The 21331-nt window shown below is 33.2% G+C and overlaps 2 protein-coding genes across 3 annotated transcripts; one reads left to right on the forward strand and one right to left on the reverse strand.

Moving 5' to 3' along the window:
- Positions 1 to 272: 272 nt before the first annotated feature.
- On the reverse strand, positions 273 to 10681 carry LOC123716599 (uncharacterized oxidoreductase YjmC-like). 2 transcript variants are annotated; one of them, XM_045672423.1, is made up of 9 exons: positions 10622 to 10681; positions 5738 to 5893; positions 5431 to 5619; positions 4483 to 4598; positions 3939 to 4037; positions 3778 to 3864; positions 1882 to 1990; positions 1067 to 1227; positions 273 to 692 (listed from the first exon to the last, which is right to left on the reverse strand). In XM_045672423.1, the coding sequence occupies exons 1-9, from the start codon at positions 10635 to 10637 to the stop codon at positions 528 to 530; spliced, it is 1098 nt and encodes a 365-aa protein (XP_045528379.1). In that variant the 5' UTR covers positions 10638 to 10681; the 3' UTR covers positions 273 to 527. The 2 variants fall into 2 exon arrangements, with proteins under 2 accessions (XP_045528379.1, XP_045528380.1); XM_045672424.1 differs by lacking the exon at positions 10622 to 10681 and adding an exon at positions 7997 to 8107.
- Positions 10682 to 11496: 815 nt separating this feature from the next.
- On the forward strand, positions 11497 to 19786 carry LOC123716160 ((2R)-3-sulfolactate dehydrogenase (NADP(+))-like). The gene is made up of 8 exons (XM_045671757.1): positions 11497 to 11699; positions 11987 to 12175; positions 12674 to 12789; positions 13196 to 13294; positions 13563 to 13649; positions 14050 to 14158; positions 15090 to 15247; positions 18971 to 19786. The coding sequence occupies exons 1-8, from the start codon at positions 11552 to 11554 to the stop codon at positions 19133 to 19135; spliced, it is 1071 nt and encodes a 356-aa protein (XP_045527713.1). The 5' UTR covers positions 11497 to 11551; the 3' UTR covers positions 19136 to 19786.
- The last annotated feature ends 1545 nt before the right edge of the window (positions 19787 to 21331 follow it).

A 21331-nucleotide genomic window follows, 5' to 3' on the forward strand; every position in this document is an offset into this window, starting at 1 on the left:
TCGGATTGGACAAAAAATACAAATCGAAACGAAACGATTTTATTAGCATTGCAAATATCATCACAATTTAATTCATACTTAATATTAAAACTAATTAATAAAATAAAATGTTGAAAGTAATATACACATTTTGTATGATACAAGCAGAAGTTAAGAAAAACACTTTTTGAACGAATTAAAGCTATGTATTATAAGTAAAAATTATAGTCATATACTTTGACATTTAACACCTTTTGTCTTCAGTCACCGTGACCACGCACGCTGAAAACCACGCGAAACGTCGGAAAAAGATTAAAATTTAGAATTATGTAAATAACTATAAGTTTTAATAATAATGCATAGCTTTAATCCGTTCAAAAAGTGTTGTTTTTAATGTGTAAAAGCTATTTTAAGATAAGACAATACTACAAGCAGAAGTATAAAAGGCATCTGCAAAATCACTACAGCGACATTGTTCATAATTCTCGAAAAATAAAAATAGATTATAATTTAAAATTCTAATTTATAAAACAGGCTATAAAATTTAGTTAATCTAATTTAACGTCCATGGGCGTGACTTTCAGACGTTCAGCCATTGCTGCGCTTGACTCGATTTGCTGCTTCACGTATGAAACAGTCCCTCGTTCGTCTGTTGCTTTTGCCGCTTTTTTTTCCTTATCTCCTGGTGCCATTACCGGAGATTTCGGATCAGTCTGAAAAAACATTTACCATGGCTTATACATTGCGGCAATAATTATATTAAACCAATTGAAAAGATATTTTCTTTCTTTATTACAACAATTTGATAAGATACTGAAAGTGACATTAGTGATATGTCTTTATAACAGCTGTATTGTCTATAATTTTTGAATTGCATGTAGGTGGTTAGTTTTGTTTGCAAACCAGAAACAATTATTGTTTTCCCGCTAGGCAGTGTCAGTGGGTACAACTTTTTGCATGTATCTAAAACATCCATATAGATTATTATTATTTCTCTGGGAGTCGATATACAGTCTAATCGAATTGAACTTGATCGTATCTATGTACATGTTGTATATAACATTTGTAGAATTTTTTTTAAGAATACCGGTTCTAAATTCCGCCAATGTTGTATGCAGTCTGTGAGTCTGTCGGAAAAACCGGGTGCGAAGCATTCTGGGTCCAATGCGACGAAACAGTGACCCAAATTCGCAGGCCCACCTCTACCAGTGTGCGACCAGGATCGTATGTGGTGACCGTAATTTGAACCTAAACATATAAAATTTTATGTTTCTGGAAAAAAACATGGACAAATATTGCTCAAATGAAAATACTAATTGCAACAATTAAAACTAATACGTAATAAAAGTAAAGATGTGGCGCGTAAGTTTTGAATAATGATATTAATAGCCTTTAATGCTGTAAAATACTTATCCTAGTACATAATAATGTGAAGTATTTAAAATACTAATCGGCAATCCGGTTAATTTCTTTTTTACAGCTTGTCCTTGGACATAGTCCTTCTCAAAAAGCTTCCACTATTCCCGGTGTCTAGTTTTACGTAGCCACATAGGTCCAGCTGCTCTTATATTGTCCTCCCATCATCATATCAAGCCATTCCGTCGCTTTTTTCGACCATTTATTTTTGTCTTCCCTCATAATGATTACTGTCCATTTTCATTTAAGTCTTTAACTAGAAGTAACAGCATTCCTAAACCTTGTCATGTCTTTTATTCATCTAGTTTTTTCTTTCAATTTCAGACCTAGAACGCTCTTTTCGATACTATTTTGACATACTCTTAGTTCGTTTTCTTGTTTGTCAGTGAGTGACCAGGTTTTAAATTTTTAAATATTTTCAGTTAAAAATTATTGTATATAAATGTTTAAAGTTTAAATTTTAAGAATGTGTAGGGTACAAATTACCAGATAGTATTCCACAGAAAAGTTCCACCATAGCTGCTAATCCATACCCTTTGTGTCCGGAAGTATGTTCTCCGCCTCCAAGTGGCATCAGACATCCGGTATTGAAAGCCTAAAATTCAAATAAAATTAAAATTAAAAAATTCTATGAGTGAAAATTATGGGACTGAACAGTTGCTACAGAGACTAAGGCCTGTCTAAGTCCAAAACTAAATTAGTACGAAAACGACACAAATTTAGTTCTCTTTACTTTCTACATACACTAGTGTTAAGACAACTTGACTAAGCCCGCGTATTCTTGAATTTCAATCAAACATTAATCTAGTTTTTAAGACCTGTCAAACCATTTTTTCTGTATGAAGTTTGACATATTTGACAGCGCTCACGAGGAAATTGTGCCTTGAGATACGAATTAAAATATGGATCCAAGTTAAATATAAACGTTTGGTGATAACAATGGGCAGATCTGAATTACTGATCAATTTCTTTCTGATATTATAAATACTTATTGAATTTCAAACATTAACATGTTTTTGCACAGCCCGTATTAGAGCGCCATTTTGTCCACAAAGGTCAAGGTGGATAAATGAGGCAGTTTTATGATAATCAAGTGTGGGTCCAACCCAATATTGGTTTTATGATGTCTTGTTTTTATTTTTATAGACAAGCACGTGATCAGCCTGTCTGACATATGTCGATCTTTACAATGTTAACGTTCACCGTACACCGTTCACCCGTAATGGTGTTAAATACAGAAATGTACAGGGGTGTAAACACCATTGGAGCACAGTTGTGATTTGAACGCAAAGCAAGGGTTGAGATTTAATGTTGATCACACATTGTGAAGGGTCTATAAGGCGTTATTTTTAGGTATATATCTGTCACAGCCAACTAGTTTAATTAGCCGTTCACAACTGCCTAGCCTCTGTACTAAAATGCGCCGCTTAACAAGCGGCTTATGATATTCAGCGTAGTAGTATTGTCTTTTGTTAAAATAGCTTTTACACATAAAGAAAAACACTTTTTGAACGGATTAAAGCTATGTATTATTATTAAAACTTATAATTATTTACATAATTCTAAATTTTTAATTTTTTTCTGACGTTTCAGCGTGGTCACGGTGACTGAAGACGAAAGGTGTTAGATGTCAAAAGTATCACAGCTGTAGAGAAAGTTGTATTATCTGTATTGATTTCCCCGGAGTTGTTTTAAAATTATGTAAATAATTATAAGTTTATAATAATAATACATAGCTTCAATCCGTTTAAAAAGTGTTTTCTTAATGTGTAAAAGCTATGTTAACAAAAGACAATACTATCTGACAACTAGTTTAATTAGCCGTTCACAACTGCCTAGCCTCTTTAATAAAATGCGCCGCTTAACAAGCGCCTTGTGATATTCAGTGTAGTGTTTGTTACATTTGAACTGGCTGGCTAATTCTAAGGCCATTTAAAAAAAAACTAAAATATCTGACATAAGAAATTCATATAAAATGTTACATATTAGTGATCTTACGTTAATTAGTTGTCTGGAAGAGTGTAGTGATAACACTATTTTTCATCAATCTTATTGGAAATATCATCAATTTGTTATGTGCCGAGGCTGTAATGACAGTTTTCAGTTGACAGTAGGTGGCAGAAAGTAGAATTTACTAGAAATGAACAGGATATGCAAGTAATGTAGCGTCATCGATTCAATTCCAGCCTAGCCGTTTCATCAAATGGCTGAACTGATTTTAGGCCGTTTGTTGAACGGCGCTCGATTAAACGGCTAATTACGCCAGTTGGCTACGACATATCTGCTAATTATTAAAGTTAAAAGTATTAAAATTGATTGTGATTGTGATGTGGGAGTGATTATCAAGTTTCGATTGGGTTAGATTTAGAATTGTGTACGTACTAAACTGGCATCGTTTGTGTCTTTTCCGTCCGGTCCTTGAGCCCAGCCGCCCGGCAAAGGTTCACCTTTTCGCATCTGCATTTCTATCTGAAATATATAATATAGTTTTATTTATTTTAATAAATCTTTCATCTTCAAATCAATCTTTTAAATAATTATACCTTTCCGACGGCGACAGCCGTAGTAGCCATATCCAAATAGAAGGATTCGCCGTCTGATGCTGGAGCGACCACCGCTAAAGGATTTGTACCAAGTGCGGCCTGAAAAACGTATAATACATAAATTTGAAATAATTATAACAATAAAATTAGGTAAGACACAAAAAAGTGGACGAGTATTAACATTAACATATTTATTTATTTATTTACACTTCGTTACACTACATTATATAAATAAAAAAATTTAAGATAATCGCCAGTTGCCCTCCTTTTGAGGGCGGCCTTATCGCTTTCGAGCGATCTTTTCCAGGTTAGAACATAGTTTTTGTTTTGAACCTAGGATTGGAGATGCAATTAAGATAAAATATGTTTTTTTATAAGGATATTTATGTTTACTTAAATAAAATCTAAACCATTTTATTATTTTAAAAAAAATAATTGTTATTTTAAGGAGATTATAATTACCGTAATAATAAAAACATGATATCGGGTAATGGAAAACCAAAGTTTTTAAATAAACACCAATTTAAATGAATCTAAGAAATACCTTTTTGCTTCTCGTTGGAGCTAGTAATGGTGATGTGTTTGTGTACGCCATACCTATTAGGCAGTTGTCTGCCGCTTTTTTCCCCCAATAGCCTGCCATTCCATTGTGATTAGATCCTGTAAATATATAGTTCTCCTTTTAACTTTCACTTCATTAAATGCTTAACCCTTTCATGGTTAGGCCAATATCCGGGAATAATCGTAGGTTTAGTATTACATTGTGTGACGTAGTATGCCGTCATATTATTTGTTTTTTGATTAATTTTGCAAGCAAGAGAAATGGGCCGTGAAATGCCTGTACTTAGCTGTCAGGATGTGACGCTGCCTTGGGGACCACGTCAGTCTTTTACATGGCCTCCCAAATTTGTTATTTGCGTTATAATTGAAGTATAAGCGCTCGGAACGCATTGTTACTAATTTGTCACTCTCACTTCAATTGTTTAATAGAATACTACACTATAGTGAAAAAGGTGGTGGATACCTGCTTGCTGCCTTGCATGTGGAGCATAAACTTTGACTTACAATAAACAAAACGAAACCCAAAATACGTTCGTACCAGCCCGCGATGGAAAGATGTATTCTCGGAATTAAATTACGCGGCAAACAGAAAAGTGAATGTATTCGCAGAAAAGCATCATGCCCTACACCTTATGGAGATGGGCAGGCCACGTGGCCCGTTGTACAGATGACAAATGGTCTAAAACAGTAACTGGGTCCAACAGGAACAACAAACAAAGGAAGACCAATAGAGCGATGGGCCGACGGAATCGAGACAGGGGCCGCTTTGTATCTATATCTATTATTTGTTAAATGTATGCCAATAAGATGTAGATGAATACAGGATTATTGTTATTATTTATTAATCTTTAGCCCTAAACGCTCAGACTATTGTAATGTTTTAAACAAAAAAATCGGACAGTTAACTAGTATTATATTCATTTCATTTTACCTTTAACTGTAACCCAGCCAACTCCTGTTTCTTTCGCCTTTTTCATAGCAATATCCATTCCGAAATGACTTGCAGTCGCTCCCAGGACATTATTTGCATCAACCCAAGCCGTAGACGGCGTCTCCTTCAGGATCTTGGGCTCATTGTTTGGTTTACAAGCACCAGATAGAATATCGTTTACATACAATTCTGAAAGAGTATATCGCTAATTAAGAATGGAATGTTTGAGCTAAAACTGCAACGGCAACAAAATAGTTTTAGTCGGGTACATAATAAAGAAATAAATAAGATTTTGGACGCCTAATACCTAGTCTATTAAGTCCATGGCTTGGATGTCCCATTCTATCAGCTTGAAGAAGCAAATCAGCCTGCTGTTCCGCCGCTTTAGCTGATGCGCCAGCGGCTTTGAGGCAGTCTGTCATAAACCGCAACGCTTCCCTGGTGGCGACCCTACCCATTTTAACTAAAAAAAAACAGCAATTAGCAATTAGTATTGTCTTTGGTTAACATAGCTTTTTTTAACATAACATAACATAGATTTTCAGTGGGCATTCATTCTGGTTGTCACAAACGAATAGGGAAATGGGGTAAGTATTCGATTTTACCGTTATCTCATGTTTTTGTAAACCAAATTCAAACAACTTCACTGAAGCGCTTTCAAACATTCATCGTTTTACTCGTAGATAAATGAGTTAGTATTTCATAATGCATATTTTTTTTGAAGATTGTTGGTAAAAATTTATAAAATTAAGATAAAATGTAGTAGGTAGTAGTAGGAGTAGGTATTTCGAGATAAAAAAATAATAATATATCTAAATTTTGTTTATTTTCTTTAGTCACACTATATTTCTGAATTCAGAAAATGAATTTCTGTCTTCGGCAATCCTCTGCGCCAGGGTGTTGATGGCCCGTAATAGCCTTCACTTGTTTTTATTTATTTATATTACAGAATAATACAATAAAATCATAATGTGTTACATTAGAAAACCGCTGTGGTTTGTATAAATATTAACGGTATTTATTATATAATTTTTGTATGGAACTGCTTTTTATGATAGCACGTATATTCACGTCATTTTCATTTTAGTTTTTATAAAAGAATTTTAGGTGTATAGAGCCTAACTCAGAGACGTAAATTATCGCTTAAAGTGTACAAAAATTCAAATCGAGTTTCGTTGAAGTAAAAGTGAGGTTTTTTATACGAATAACTGTGTATCTGAGCTAAGAATAAGCTTAGTGCTTAATATGACGAAAAATATAAGCAAGCTAGTCTTCCTTCTATGAAACTTTAAGATTGGAATATCCTTTTAGATCTGGGTCTCAGATTTATGTTTTTTTTTTATAATAGGGGGGCAAACGAGCCTGCGTAACGCCCAAAAAGGTCAGCCCACAGACACCCATTTTTAGTGGGTGTGTTGCCGGCCTTTGAGGGTGGAGTAAGCTCGAATTTGGAAGAGTTGGAGGTCGTATCTCTCAGGGAAGATCCCCGCCGGGAATCGATTCCACAGTTCGCTAGTTCGCAAAAGAAAATGCCTTGTGAAACGGACTGTGTAAGATTTTCAGCCATCAAGGTGATGTTGGTGAAATTTAGAATAAATACGGCTCGTACGGTGCTGAAACGAGGCAGAAAGGATCACCCCAAACAATTCTTCTGTCTGTAATCTGTTTCGTAATCATTTTTTTATTTTTATTGGCAGGCGTCTTACGCAAGGCTGATCACTAATCAGCCTTGCGTGAGACGCCGTCGACTCTTAGGGCCTAAGGCATGCCATTAGGACAAGCAATTAAATTATGAAGAAATCTTGAACGCGGTATTAAAATATAAAACACTCGATATATTAATATATCATACTAAGCAAACATGTACTTGTCATGGTCTGATCTATGACCACAGAATTATATTATATTTATTTGAGGATAAATTGAACTACAACTAATTTCTTATTGTATTTTCCTGGGTTAATATAACCATACAAATATATATATACAGATATCACGTAGCCATATGTATACAGAGGAAACATAATTTCACATATTGAAACCGGTTTGAACAGCACAATTCGAAAACTTGAACTGACAAACAAGATTAAATCCAATGTAAATAAATATCACTACACACACAATTAGTTATTACACTTTTATTTGTTTTTCCTTTCCAAAAAGTTAAGCTTAAAAAAACGATTGTTTGCATCAAGTAATATAAAAAATATTGCTTGAATCTAAAACGAATACGTAGATAGAGATTATGATATAGAAGTTGATTTTAATTAAAACAATTAATCAGATTATTTGTTTTTTACACAAACGTAAGTCTCAAACAATTATAATACTTACTAAAACTATAACGATATATTTAAAGACTTAAAATCAAAACTATTGATGCTATTGGATAGTTGAGCAGACATTTGAATTATTAAAACATTCAAACATCTATTTCGTAACATAATGCCGCAACATTAACTATAGTTAGAAGGAACACGTAATGAGGATAAAAAATAATAGTTCAAAAACACACGTTCTACAATTATTTTACCACTAAAATATAATTACTAAATAATCCACTTACCCTAAAAGATAGTAATAACAAACAAATCACTATTAAGAATAGATAAACAAACTATTGATAGCGATAAAACGTCCGTCGGCAATGCATCAGTTTCACGAATCACGACTGAAGTTAGCAACGAACTACCAACAATCAGCAAACTTCATTATATTACGTACGAAAATAGCTAATTAATTATTAAGTTATAAATCATGCATAGCCACCAGCTTTTTGTAACATTAGTTTTGAGAGTGTTTCTAGTTTTATTTGTTTTATTAATAGGAATGCTGTTTTTTGAGAAATCTCAACAATAACTTTATCTAACGCTACAATCACATTTATATATTGAAGATACCAACCAACTCAACGCACAAGCAACACCAATTCCTTTTAGTGTCAGATCAATGTAACATAATAGGAGTATAACGTAACTACTTGTATTTACAATTTTCATGACCTACATAGTAATAATAAAAATAATTAAAAAGAAAATTAAAACAAATTTAAAAAGTTTGATCCCTGTGGCAGTGTACCTTTAAAGCTGGCAGCATTTCCTCGCTGTATTGCGAGACATCACCAGCTCTAGGGTCATCGGAACTATCTATCAGGCGCCAACTTAAATCCTTAATTAGCGCCTGTGAACTTGAACCCCACGGCCCAAGAGTCTCTACTCAAAAGGGAAAAATATCGAAGTTGCAGGAAAGACTCTTAGATTTGAGCCGTTTATTATTTTCCGCCTGCTCTTTTTCGTTCCCTTTGGAGTACACAAGTAGCATCCTATACCAAAGCACTTCCCATCTTCCAAGGGATCAACGACATCCCATACGGCCGCTTGCCATCTCTCGTCTCGTAACTACTAGTTACGCTAAAGAGCAGCCTTCATCAGATACGTTAAAGGACAATATATATTACCATTAGGTTAATCAAACTTAATATTGTGTTTTTTGGAAATTCCTAGATTTCTTCTGGTTCTTGTTAGTTTTATTGTGGATGAATCACAAGGAAACAAATTAATCAAAATATAGCTAAGTATTTTTCTTTTTCATATTAAGTGTATAGAAAAATTATAAATATTAGATCATACCCTTGGTCAGTAGGTATGATCTAATAGAACGGATTTGCACGGAATCGATTATTGGGTTACGTTTGCGCCTGATAAAATGAATAAAGCAATTAGTTAAATTGAGAAATATTCATGAAACTCTATATATCTATAATATAAAAAGGAATCGCAAAATGTGTTGGTAAGCGCATAACTCTACAACGCCTGGAACAATTGTACCAATTCTTTTTTTTTAATGTTCGTTGAAATCTAAGGATGGTTTTTACGGCGAGAAAAATTCGAATAATTTCCGGGAAACCCCTAAAACATCCCTTTTCTTTTTCCCATACAAACGTTTTGTAAATAAAATTTAGAGTCAATTTGAACTTTATTGCTATTCAATAAAGGTCATATTAAATTACAAGCACTCACTGTTGTCTAAGAAATGTCGCATTCCGAAACACAACAAGTAATAATAGCGCGAACTCGACCAAATTGAATTGTCAAAAAATTTAAAAATGCGTATGATTTCACGTCATTACATCTGTCAAACACATCGCATTAAAAAAAGGATTTAATTTTTGAATTATTCATTTAATATCCCTATCTGAGCAAAATTATTTGAATACACACTAATAATAGGAAAATATATCAATGAGGCACACGATTTTTAAATATTTGTCACTTTTAGGTTCCCACTATCCTTTTAGATTATTTTCCAATCAGGTTTGAATTTGAAAGGTCACAGAAGAGTGGCCAAAGTTCGTGGAAGCGAAGATACTTTGGTCACCCGAGCTGAACCTCACACATCGGCCTATCATCAGGGTAATGGTTCTGCCATGAGATTTTTTTGCGCCGACTATAAAACTTGGTAGGAAAAAAAAACCACAAAACATTTTAAATCTTTTTGAAAGAACGAAGTCTGTGGGGTCCGCTAGTATTTTATATAATCTTTAGGCTTCTCCACCAATATTCTGAGCGTGTACGCTGGACCTTGTCTAGCTAGCTGTGGAATCGTAGTGGTCTTCTCAAGATACGAGCTCAAAATATTTAATAAGGTCTCTTACTCCTACCTAAAAGGACGGCAACGCTCCTAATAACATGGGTCTCCATGCGTTAGTGTTCTACAAAAAGTTTACCACACACATTGTTTAATTAAGCAACTGAATGCAAATCCAATGTGAAAATCCATGGGCGGTATCACCCGTTTGCCTTCTATTATATTTAAAAAAATCAATATGAGTGCTAAGATTCAATATTATTAAGACTGCATACATAAGCTGATTGATTGGTTCTTTTATTATATTTAAACTCCATAAGCCGGAAGAGGATTGCGACGCTGCGAACATTTTACCTTGGCTATGGTCTATGCACTGTGGTCATAATAATTATCTGTGTAACTTATAAATGATAAACAACAATTCACAGGGCAAATCTTCTACTTGCCTTAAAAAAGTAATTATTTTAAAATTGACATACTAGAGCAAACTTGTATTTAAATCTGACTCTCGTACGTCAAAAAATTTTGACATAAGGGAGTTCATAGATAACGCTAAGTCTTGATTCTTACTTGCCCTAAGCACTTATTAAATGTGTATATTTACCTTGATACTCCTCCATGACAACTATTAGATATAACTTTTAAAAATATGACTGTACAGCAGCGCACTAACAGTCGCAATAAAATGTATTTATATTAAAGCATTATCTTAAGTATAAACAAATATTAAGTTAATAACCTTTACTTCGCCTGATAAAGGGATTCAACTTCCTAGCTAGTACGTCCGTTACGACTAGTAGTCGTAATCGCGAAGTATATTCGTCACATAATAACATATTTTCTTAGGAAACAACAAAATACATGAATTAATTATACTCAGACCAAAAAATTACATTAACTTTTAAACATAATTGACGGAATTAGTACATACTTCATATGAAACAATTACTCCGGGCTAGGAAATGAACCTAAAATTACACGCCGCGTCAGGCACGCGTGGGCTATAAGCATTCAATACACATTAAACTGTAACTGTCATAGTCATGTCACAGTCAAATTAGCAGTTTAATTGAGAAGTAATAAGCGTGATTCACAAACAAGGAAATAATTTATACACAAATTTCATCTAAAAACCAATTGTCAGAATTTTGGAGAGTCTTCGTAAACCGGCTCCGTATAGTTGTTGTTACAACAATCTTTACTTTAGTAATTTTATTACGAGCCAAAACTGATTCTCTCTTAAACAATTCATTTCGTCTTTTAATATATTAAATTGATTTAGTTTTAATGAATACGGTGGAAACATCTTCCTGTAAAATGAATGGAGAGTTACAAATATATTCACGAAACAATTGTCATCAAAATTTAACTCCGAACGATATAAAAACAATAAAAACACAATCTGAACTTTGCTATCAAACAAACTAAAAATACAATTATGTAATGAACCCAAAGTTACTTATCGAGAAACACTAAACAATGTAATTAAAGCAGATTATTAAGCGACAAATCAGTTCAACACTGATATTCAAAGATGGCAGTTAGAATTGATGAAGTTCATAGATTTATGGAGGAAAGTTTAGCAGCTGTGGGTGCTCCACTGATGGAGGCGAAGGCCCAGGCGGATCTTTTGATCCATGCCGATTTAGTTGGCCACTTTAGCCACGGCCTCAATCGTCTCGGTAAGTTTTTTGTTAAATAACTATTATTAGATATATTAGGTATAATAAGATAGATAAATTATCAATAACTTAACTAACACAAATAGATATGATACATTTGCTAGATCTATTTTTATTAATAAAACCGAATACAAAAGTTTTGTGTCTATCGATTTTATATTCATTTGCATTTGCATTAATATATGTAAAAGTTATACAAGCGTAAAATAAACCTTCCAATAATACCTCTGCAATAAAGACTAATGATAACTAGATAATTCATTTCTTATGTGATTTATTGAATACAGAACTCTATATCAATGACATGAAGAACGGTATTTGTAAGCCAACTGCAAGACCGGTGATATTAAAGGAATCTGCCGCTACAGTTTGGGTGGATGGAGCGCATGCTTTGGGTGCAACAGTGGGAAACTTCTGTATGGACTTAGCCATAAAGAAGGCAAAGGAAAGTGGAGTAGGATGGGTCTCAGCTAAAGGTAAGATAATGTATAAAAGTTTCCGGTTATTGACTGGTCTTGTCTGCTGTATGTACTACTAGGAAAAAAATCCGCCTATTGTTAAATAAATATTATAATGAAATGCAGTAAATTATGAAAATAAGCTTAAAGGCCAATTCTCAGGTATTTGATATGGCTTATTGATTAACTTTTTTGTTTATTACTACTTCGTTGCAGTACAATAAAAAAAATTGAACATAACTAAATGAAAGGAGGGCAGGGCAACTGGCGGTAACGAAAAAAAAATCTAAAGCTACTTAAATACATAAAATACATAGGTACATTAATGGTAGGCACATGATGCATAACTTGACCGTCGGGAGGACCTATCGTGAAGACCTCCCTATCCTCCTCATCCCTTTCCCCACAAAAGTATTTTCGCTCCTAACAAGTCCATGATATCAATGAGCCTAGTTACCGATTATTTCTTAAATAGCCATTTATATATAATATAATATATTATGTTACTTTGGGTAGGATGTAACCATTTTGGCATGGCTGGCTACTGGGCTCTAAAGGCAGAGCGTGAAGGTTTAATCGGCATGGCTTTTACCAATTCTGCGCCAATTATGACGCCAACGAGGTCTAAAAACGTAAGGTTTAATTATAATGTTTTAATTATTAAAATTGTATTAAACTCCTCCGTAAATATTTAATAAAAAGATTTCAAAGAAGTATTCATATTACTTACTAAAATATAAAGTGATTTTGAATAAAACAAATGTCTCGGGAATTTAATACCCATTAATATTAATTTACGACAAATTGAAATTTCTTATAACAAAGATATGAGACACGAGGCATTGAGCACAAAGTAGGATGATAACATATAACATATCTCCTATATATAGTTGGGATGCAGCAGGCGTTGTTTTTCTCATATTAAAAGGCTGGTACTACTGTGCCTTCCGAAACATTTTTTAATTAGTCATTACAGGAATCGTCACGCGTACAATATGGCATTACTTTAACAGCTACCAAAGTCAATTTATATTATAGAGCGCAAATGGTACGAACCCCATTGCGATGGCAGCACCAGCTGGTGATGGCGACTCATTAGTGGTTGATATGGCAACTACCGCGGCTGCTATGGGCAAGGTAACATGTAATAACATACATTTCCATTTTATTAATGAAAATAAAGGCTATTTTTATTAAAATGAACATTTTTATATAAATATATATGTTTATGATAGATGTCAACCTATCTTCATCAAGCTATTTATAAAGCTAATAATAGATTATAAATATCACTATAAGTACAATGTCATAATAAAACGAAGCCTGTTCATTACTTGTTCTGCTCACTTATTTATTTTCAATGTGTGTGTTTTTTTTTATAAATGTCTTTGTAAAATTATTTTAGGTGGAAATACAGATGCGTAAAGGTGAAAAGATACCAGAAGGCTGGGCCCTCGGGCCAGACGCTAAGCCAACCACAGATGCTGAACTGGTACACTTTATTTATAATTATTCTCATACATCTATCTGTAGTGTATCTGTCTACTCTGTTGTGATCATGAGTTTGTCATGGCATTTTTCTTCTGTTTCATTTATATTTTTTTGTTTATGGGCAAAAAGGTGATCCACCTTCTGTCTGTATATCTTTAATTTATTTTTGTTAATATATGACCGAAAAGTTATGTTACTGGCGCACTGCTTGATTGATAACAATGACAATACAAACACGCCAACCTTAGAGTTGGGGCCAGATGTTTGAACACTAGAGTTGGTGCAGTTTAATAACACAAAAATAAACATTTATTTTCAACTGAGATACTTTTTAACTCCTGTCAAAAATACATACCAAATTCAACATAACGTTACACCACTTTGCTCTTAATTTATTGCAGGCGTTTAAATCTGGCCGACTTATGCCGCTCGGTGGTTTCGAGGAGACCAGCGGTTACAAAGGCTACGGTTTAAGTGTAATGGTGGAACAGTTCTGTAGTGGTCTATCTGGTAAGTGAATTTTATAAGCATCCATTTGTGTATGCACACACACATAAGTATGTTACATTTAAATGCATAATCAAGATTAGTCCCCTGTTCGAGTCTAATATGAGACAATATTACTAAATACATATTACAAAGTTTATTTATTTATTTGCTTATCAGTATATACAGCTGCTAATTATACAATATCTAGAGCCTGAAACGGAATACACATTCAAACATCATAAAACACAATTAACCACTTGTAACATAGATATAAACAGATAAATAACATTTGTTATCATAAATACCTACTAGTATTAGTAATAATAATATCAATAGCTGACGTTGTAAATTAAATACAAGTTACGTTTATTATGCGACAACTGGGCATGTATGATACATATATCAAAATATTTCCTTGTAGACGTTGGTACATTGCCGGACTAGGTACGGAGCCTTTTACAAATAGGATACAACACCCATAATAGGTGGATTTCGCGTTTATTATAAGACTAAACGAAGCAAGAGACCTGTATCAACCGTAACATATGAATTCGAAATGATATTTACCTAATTATATGGAAAAAGGGCTAGTTCTGTAACTTCATCTTTTCGTTCATCGTCCTATACATCTTTTCCAGTAGGTCCAGTCCATTTCGAAATTTCAAGTGTCGAACTTTTATTTAGAACTAGAGAGGGAAAAACTGGACAGTTGCAGCTCAAGACAAAGAGAAATGGAAAATATGGAGAAGGCCTTTACCCTAAACAGGCCATACAAAAACTAGACCACTAAAAAGAAAAAAAATTAACAATACTAATATTGAGAAATGTAACCAATAGTTGTTTGGATTGATTAATACAGGTTTATTAATAATAATGATGAAAAATGCAGGCGTGAATTATAAAATTAACGATATAAACATTTTCGTATCTGTTAATACTTCGGAACTTTCAGGGTCGAACCCATCTCATAAAGTTTCCGGTTGGTCATACACACAGACGCAACCACCCAACATGGGTCAATGCTTTGTGGCTATCGACCCAGAACGATTCGCACCAGGCTTCCAAGGCAGAGTAAAGGGTTGCCTGGATCATTACAGAAGTCTGGAGCCAGTAAGTACCAGTTGTAGCTATTTTAACACTAGTATTAAACTAACTATGTTTGTAAGACCGTAATTAGTAAAGTTTTTTATTTAGAATTTGAGTGGATTTCCCGATACCATCTGATTCTTTGAAAAAATTCAAATTTATTTATTCATATACGTAACACAATGTACACTTATGAACGTCAAAAACAGAAATGTATATAAAATGCTTCCAATTTTACATTTACTGCCAGTTCTCAAATCAAGGGCGTAGAACGGAAGAGAAGAACTGGCAATAAACTCTCCGTCACTCTTAATCGCCAAGTTTTATTAAGGACAACATTTGTAAGGAGCTGCAACCATTACACCATGTTTCACATGACATCTTAAGTAATTAATAATAATATACATACAATTAAACAAATAAAAATTAAAGCTAATCACTGAACGAGGTCTCATGTGCGAAGCGTTTAGTAACAATTCCGTCATATTTCATATTACATTACGGTCTGGAATAAGGTTGGACTTCCTCCGACCTAAAGTGTGGATCGTCAACCAGCCTAACCACTGCCTGGACGGCCCGAAGGCATCAGCTAAGATAAAGAAGTTGTATATTGTATCCCTAGCGAAAATAACTTTGACAGCGCGTTACAAAACGTCATCACAGTGATTGTAGCTGTAGATTATAAGTGTCGCTTTACCGGTTTATCTTAGATAGATAGTATATTATAAATTGTCTTGTTCTGAAAACCTGTCGAATTGCGAGATCCAGGACAAAGGCGAGGAAGAATATGAAGAATACGTTGGCGTATTTATAATAAAGTATTTTTTTCGGTCGTCTTACGGTTTACATTCACCACTACGATTTTTTCTGGATTTGCGTTACCAACTAAGTTATGTAGGATGAATATGATATATTTATATTGAGGCACGTACTTCACGTGAATAGTCTTGAATAATTCATACATTATTACTATGTAAGGGTTTAACAATCATTAAAGCCAATGCCAACTTTCTTTTGGCATACGTTGAGCCATGAAAGATCCGCTTACGAACGTGACCTAGGACATAGAAAGTCTGAAGTCTATATCAAGAATTTTTGTTTTTAATTGAAAAAGAGAGGTTTAAGTCTACACGTTTTAAAAAAAATGTATTGTGTGTTTCTTTCGTTACGTAATATCATAATGATAATATGTACACATTTGTTTTCAATTTTTACTAATGCATATAATGTAGTGATTTTTAAATTCGAGATATATGAGGGGAAACTGTTAATTTAAAAAACCTTTCGTACACTTTTCAGATGCCATTGTCAGTATAATTTAATAACCTCAAAGTCAAAATAGTTCAAAACTGGTTGTTATTTTAATTAGCAATGTTGCTAGATCTATAAATTAACGACTATTCAATTATCGATAATAATACTTACTCATTATTATTATTAACAGTAATTTATTATTTTATTACTTTAAACCTTTGAAACTTAGAGACAATCAATATTAAAGTAATCATTCGACACTCGTTTCTTCGACTGCCGTTTGACTCTATTGAATTCGGGTTGGGTTACGGAACGAGTTCACGAAATCTCACGAAAATTGGTTGCTATACAACAGACACTGGTTGGTACGGCCCTCGTTTACCGACACCTCTTGGCACTCGCTCCAGTGAGCTTCCATCGTGTCCTTCAGGCTATTAACCACCCCCCATAGCCCAAGCCAAGGTTGAAGCCTTTGTTAAAATTGAAGCCGTGCTTTCGTTTTTGTTATAATTCTCGTTCCTTGTTCTCTTTGCAAGTCTCTCCCTCTTTTTCTGTCAATTGTCTTTGTCATTCCTTAATCTCATAACCCTAATCACTCCGTCATATATCATAAGTTCTCAAATAATTCAAAGCTGAATTAAAGACTTTTCGTACTACTCTTGTTCTCATTCTATGTTAGATTTAAGTAGACTGAGTGTTTTTATATGTTTAATAATGTTTAGTGTTATATTATAAACGTTTATTAATAAAAATAAATAAATAATAGCCTGATACAGGAAAACTGTACAAATGAAATAATAGCTGTGATTAACACAGTTACAATTCCGTACCTACTAGAGTTTCAATGTTAAAGAAAATTACATTTCTTATTGTCCTTTTATAGAATTGTGAAAAGATTCTCAAAGAAGTCGTTTTCTTTTATTAACTTTTTAACAAAGTCAAGCTTTTTAACAAAGCTACCGGGCTGATTCCCAAAATCCTTCCTCCATCAGAAAACTATTATTTCTGAGTAAAATAAGGTATATTTATTACAAACTATTTTCAAAAATAAATGACAACGTTGGTAACGAACCAATACTAAAAACTAATAATTCTACTCATTTTAATTGTTCAGGGCTGTTTATTTTATTGTATAAATGTTTATGTTCCAATGTAATTTTACAATTCAATGAAACCCAATCACCCAATGATAACATTGTCATCACATTATTTTTAAAGATTTAAACACATTCTCAGGTTGACAATAGTGTATGATAATTACTTAATTTCCTATTAATTGCCGTATATATTATACAATGTACTTAGATCGCGTTATAATTTTTCTATTGTTGTACTTTTGTTGTATTTTTTTTTGTGTTTAGTCCTTAAAATAACACAAAATATTATACATAATAAAATGGATGTTAAGTTAAACAGAAAGTTCACTAGCCGTCACACTAGGATTCCCTGTGTTTTAGGCAGTTAGTCTCTTCCACATGACATAATAATTTTACATTTTTATTAATATACCATTTAATAATTAAACATATTGCACGATAAAAATATGTTCCTTTTCAACATCTGTGAGATTGAGATGTTGTGTAAGATTATTAGTGAATGTATAAAGTTTTGAATCGGTAGAGAAAATTTAGAAGGAAGAAAAGCGTTGGACAAAGGAAGTGCGTTTTTTGAGTAGCTTATACGTTGTGTATGTGTATGTGCAACGCGACATCGCGAGCCCACTGACATTGAGAGTGCCCATGGGCATTTAGCCAGTTTACCCCCAGTTCTATAAAAAAAACTTATAAATGCCGGTGCACAGAGACGTTAGTTAGAAATAAACTTTATTTTCAAGTTTAGTCGGTATTAATGAATCATAATAAACAATCTACTATTATAATTAATTTGCACAAGTCTGAGTAACGCAAAATACCTTAAATATATATTTTACATGACGTGTTAAACATAGGTTTAACGAGGATCGTGATTGTAAGGGCCAAGGGAATCTTGATTTCAACATATGATATTTATTTAAATGTTCTAATGGCATATAAATAATATAACTCGTTATTATCAATATAATGATGGATTTGACACGATTCTTTAGTCTATTATTATCCTTTTTAAGCAATATTATTATATACAATATATATATATATATATATACTTGTATATTAATATACAAGTATATATTAATAATTATAGATATTTTGTATTGAAAACTTTATAAATATAATTAATATAATCCTTTATGGCTGGAAGTCTTCGACGGTCCGCTTCACAACACATTTTCTTTTGCGTACTAGCGAACTGTGGAATCGACTTTCGGTGGGGGTCTTCCGTGGGAACGATCCAATTATTTAAAAAAAGTGTATACTTCTCCTCTGGCTGACGATGCTCTCATTAAAATGAGTGTTCATTGGCTGTGATAAGGATTTATTACGAATTTGAATACTTTTCAGACGCTTCACGTGTTAAAATTTACACTATTCATAAATTATTTTGCAATTTCAGGTTGACCCAGCGCTTCCAGTGTTAGCTCCAGGTGACAAAGAGAAACATAATCAAGCAATAACAAGAGATAGGGGAACAATTATCTATCCACAAGCCCAAATCGAGTCCTACAACAAATTAGCTGCGCAAATTGGTGTAGATCCTATTAAAACAGAATTTATATAATACCATATTGTATTTTTAAATTTTACTTCTATAAAATTAAAAAAAAAACATTACTAAGTGTCTATCTGATACCTGATCTAAAATTGGAAGTGTATATTTTTATTGTATGTTATTTTTTTGTGACATTCATGTTTACTACAATTGTCATGAATTATAAAATATAGCTTGTAACAAATGCTATATGCATTATACGATGTAATGAACTTTAATAAATAAATAACACACAATCTAATTTGTAAAGATCAGTGAATGTGATGACTAAAAGGGCTTTATCTGTCATAAATCATGATGATTCTTTACAATATTATTTCTAAGCGAAACACGCAAACATTCCATTGTTTCGTCTATAATTTTTATTCGTATTATTTAATTATTGTTATTAAGTGTTATGTCCTTCTATTCATTAGTTTAAAGCTCAAAGTTGTCTTAGTAATCATTCTTCCAAGTAAAGCAACATTTCGAATGCTCTCCATTCAAACTTAAATTATAAACTTAACTGTTAAACATTTTGTTCTATACGAAGTTTTACAGCTGATAGTGCCCAAGACGGGATTGACTAGAATAATAATAATAATGCGTGTTTATTTCCAATTGTTACAAATGTTGAATATACAGTTTAGAATTGTTATACAAATATATTTTTTCTTGCTCTCACATCCTTCATTAGGTACCTATTGATCGGAAACCTTTTCACGGGTAACCTCCAGGAGCTTTTTTTAAATTTCTCCATTGCTTTCCCTCTCTATTCTCTTGACTTGAAATACGAGCTATATATTGGGTTAATCGAAGCGAGGACTACAGATTTAAATTCCCTTCTGTATCCTCCTATTGAACCTCCTATTGAATAAATAAAAAATTATTATTTTATATAATTTTAATACATTCAATTAGTCATCAGTTAGCAGCAGTCAATACAATAATTATACGACCTCATTAGAAAATAACAACGTTTATTGGTTAAAATACCTGAACAGTTATATGCACAAAAAAAATTAACGTAACTGTGAATGACCGTAACGATTACTTATGCAAATATTTGACAAATAAATGCTCTAAATACATAGTAATATTAATCTTTATTGATGAACATTCGGATACGCATACATCTCTCGATATATTCCTTTTTTATACACCGGGAAGAGGCTTATGTGATGTTAAGCGATACCGCCGCCCATGGACACACGCTGCCAGGATGCTGTGGTACACTCTTTTCTTGAAGGACCCTAAGTCAAATTGGTTCGTTAATACTTCAGTAGGTAGGTAGTTCCACATATTGGTGTTGCGCAGTAAAGTGCCTCAAAAATGCACAGTTGTGGAACGACGGGAGATGAGATGATACAGGTAATATTTTTCGACGTCCGATGATGAACGTCAGATATAATTAATCCGAACAACATGGGAACTGTGGTAGTAAATACAAAGACCACATCTACAAATTTACCTCAGACTAATGTCATCATAGAACTATAGAAACTGATTAGTATGGGTAAATAAATAAATGAATGGCGCTCTACAATCTTTGTAAGTCTGGGCCTCAGATTTATGTATCTGTTTCATAATCTTTTGTCAATTTAATAGGCAAGTAGGTGATTAGCCTCCTGTGCCTGACACACGCCGTTGACTTTTTGTGTCTAAGGTACGGTTTCCTCACAATGATTTTCCTTCACCGTTCGAGCGACTTTTAAATGAGCACATAGAAAGGAAGTCCACGTGTGCACAGCCGAGGATCGAACCTACAACCTCAGGGGTGAGAGTCGCATGCTAAAGCCAACACTGCTCGGCTGCTGCATATAACATAGGTAACCCATCCCAAAACGAAATTTCAGCATTATTGACATAACATATTTACAAATCACTGTAAATTATCATAATTAAAATAAGCAATATCATTATTTACCCCCCGTTGGTTTATTACAGAAGTCCGTAAAGAATGTTAAGTAAATATTTGTATTATGTGACAAATAAATTAGTTTTATATCGTAAAGAAGCTACTCTGCCAAATAAAAATGCCCGATTGAGATATTGCAACACATTGTAATACACTTTTTCGTCTGTATCATTGGTATTCTCCTTATAGACTTAGATCAGCAATCTTGCATACTTATTATTATACGTGGGTAACACAGAAAATGTTTAGAACTGGCCAGTTAGAAACATTGCAAATCAAAACTTTTTTGAATTTCAATTTTAGAACTC

Source organism: Pieris brassicae, chromosome 11, assembly GCF_905147105.1.
Source record: "Pieris brassicae chromosome 11, ilPieBrab1.1, whole genome shotgun sequence".
NCBI classification, from domain to species: Eukaryota; Metazoa; Arthropoda; class Insecta; order Lepidoptera; family Pieridae; genus Pieris; species Pieris brassicae.

Excerpts from the sequence above, each read along its gene's own strand:
- LOC123716599 (XM_045672423.1), bottom strand. Across the intron at positions 4,038-4,482 it reads CTCCAACGAGAAGCAAAAAG|GCCGCACTTGGTACAAATCC; the intron begins GTATTTCTTAGA and ends TACGTTTTTCAG. Across the intron at positions 693-1,066 it reads ATTGGCGGAATTTAGAACCG|ACTGATCCGAAATCTCCGGT; the intron begins GTATTCTTAAAA and ends ATGTTTTTTCAG.
- LOC123716160 (XM_045671757.1), top strand. The coding sequence starts at position 11,552 with ATGGCAGTTAGAATTGATGAAGTTCATAGATTTATGGAGGAAAGTTTA. Across the intron at positions 12,176-12,673 it reads AGGATGGGTCTCAGCTAAAG|GATGTAACCATTTTGGCATG; the intron begins GTAAGATAATGT and ends TACTTTGGGTAG. Across the intron at positions 12,790-13,195 it reads CGCCAACGAGGTCTAAAAAC|AGCGCAAATGGTACGAACCC; the intron begins GTAAGGTTTAAT and ends TTTATATTATAG.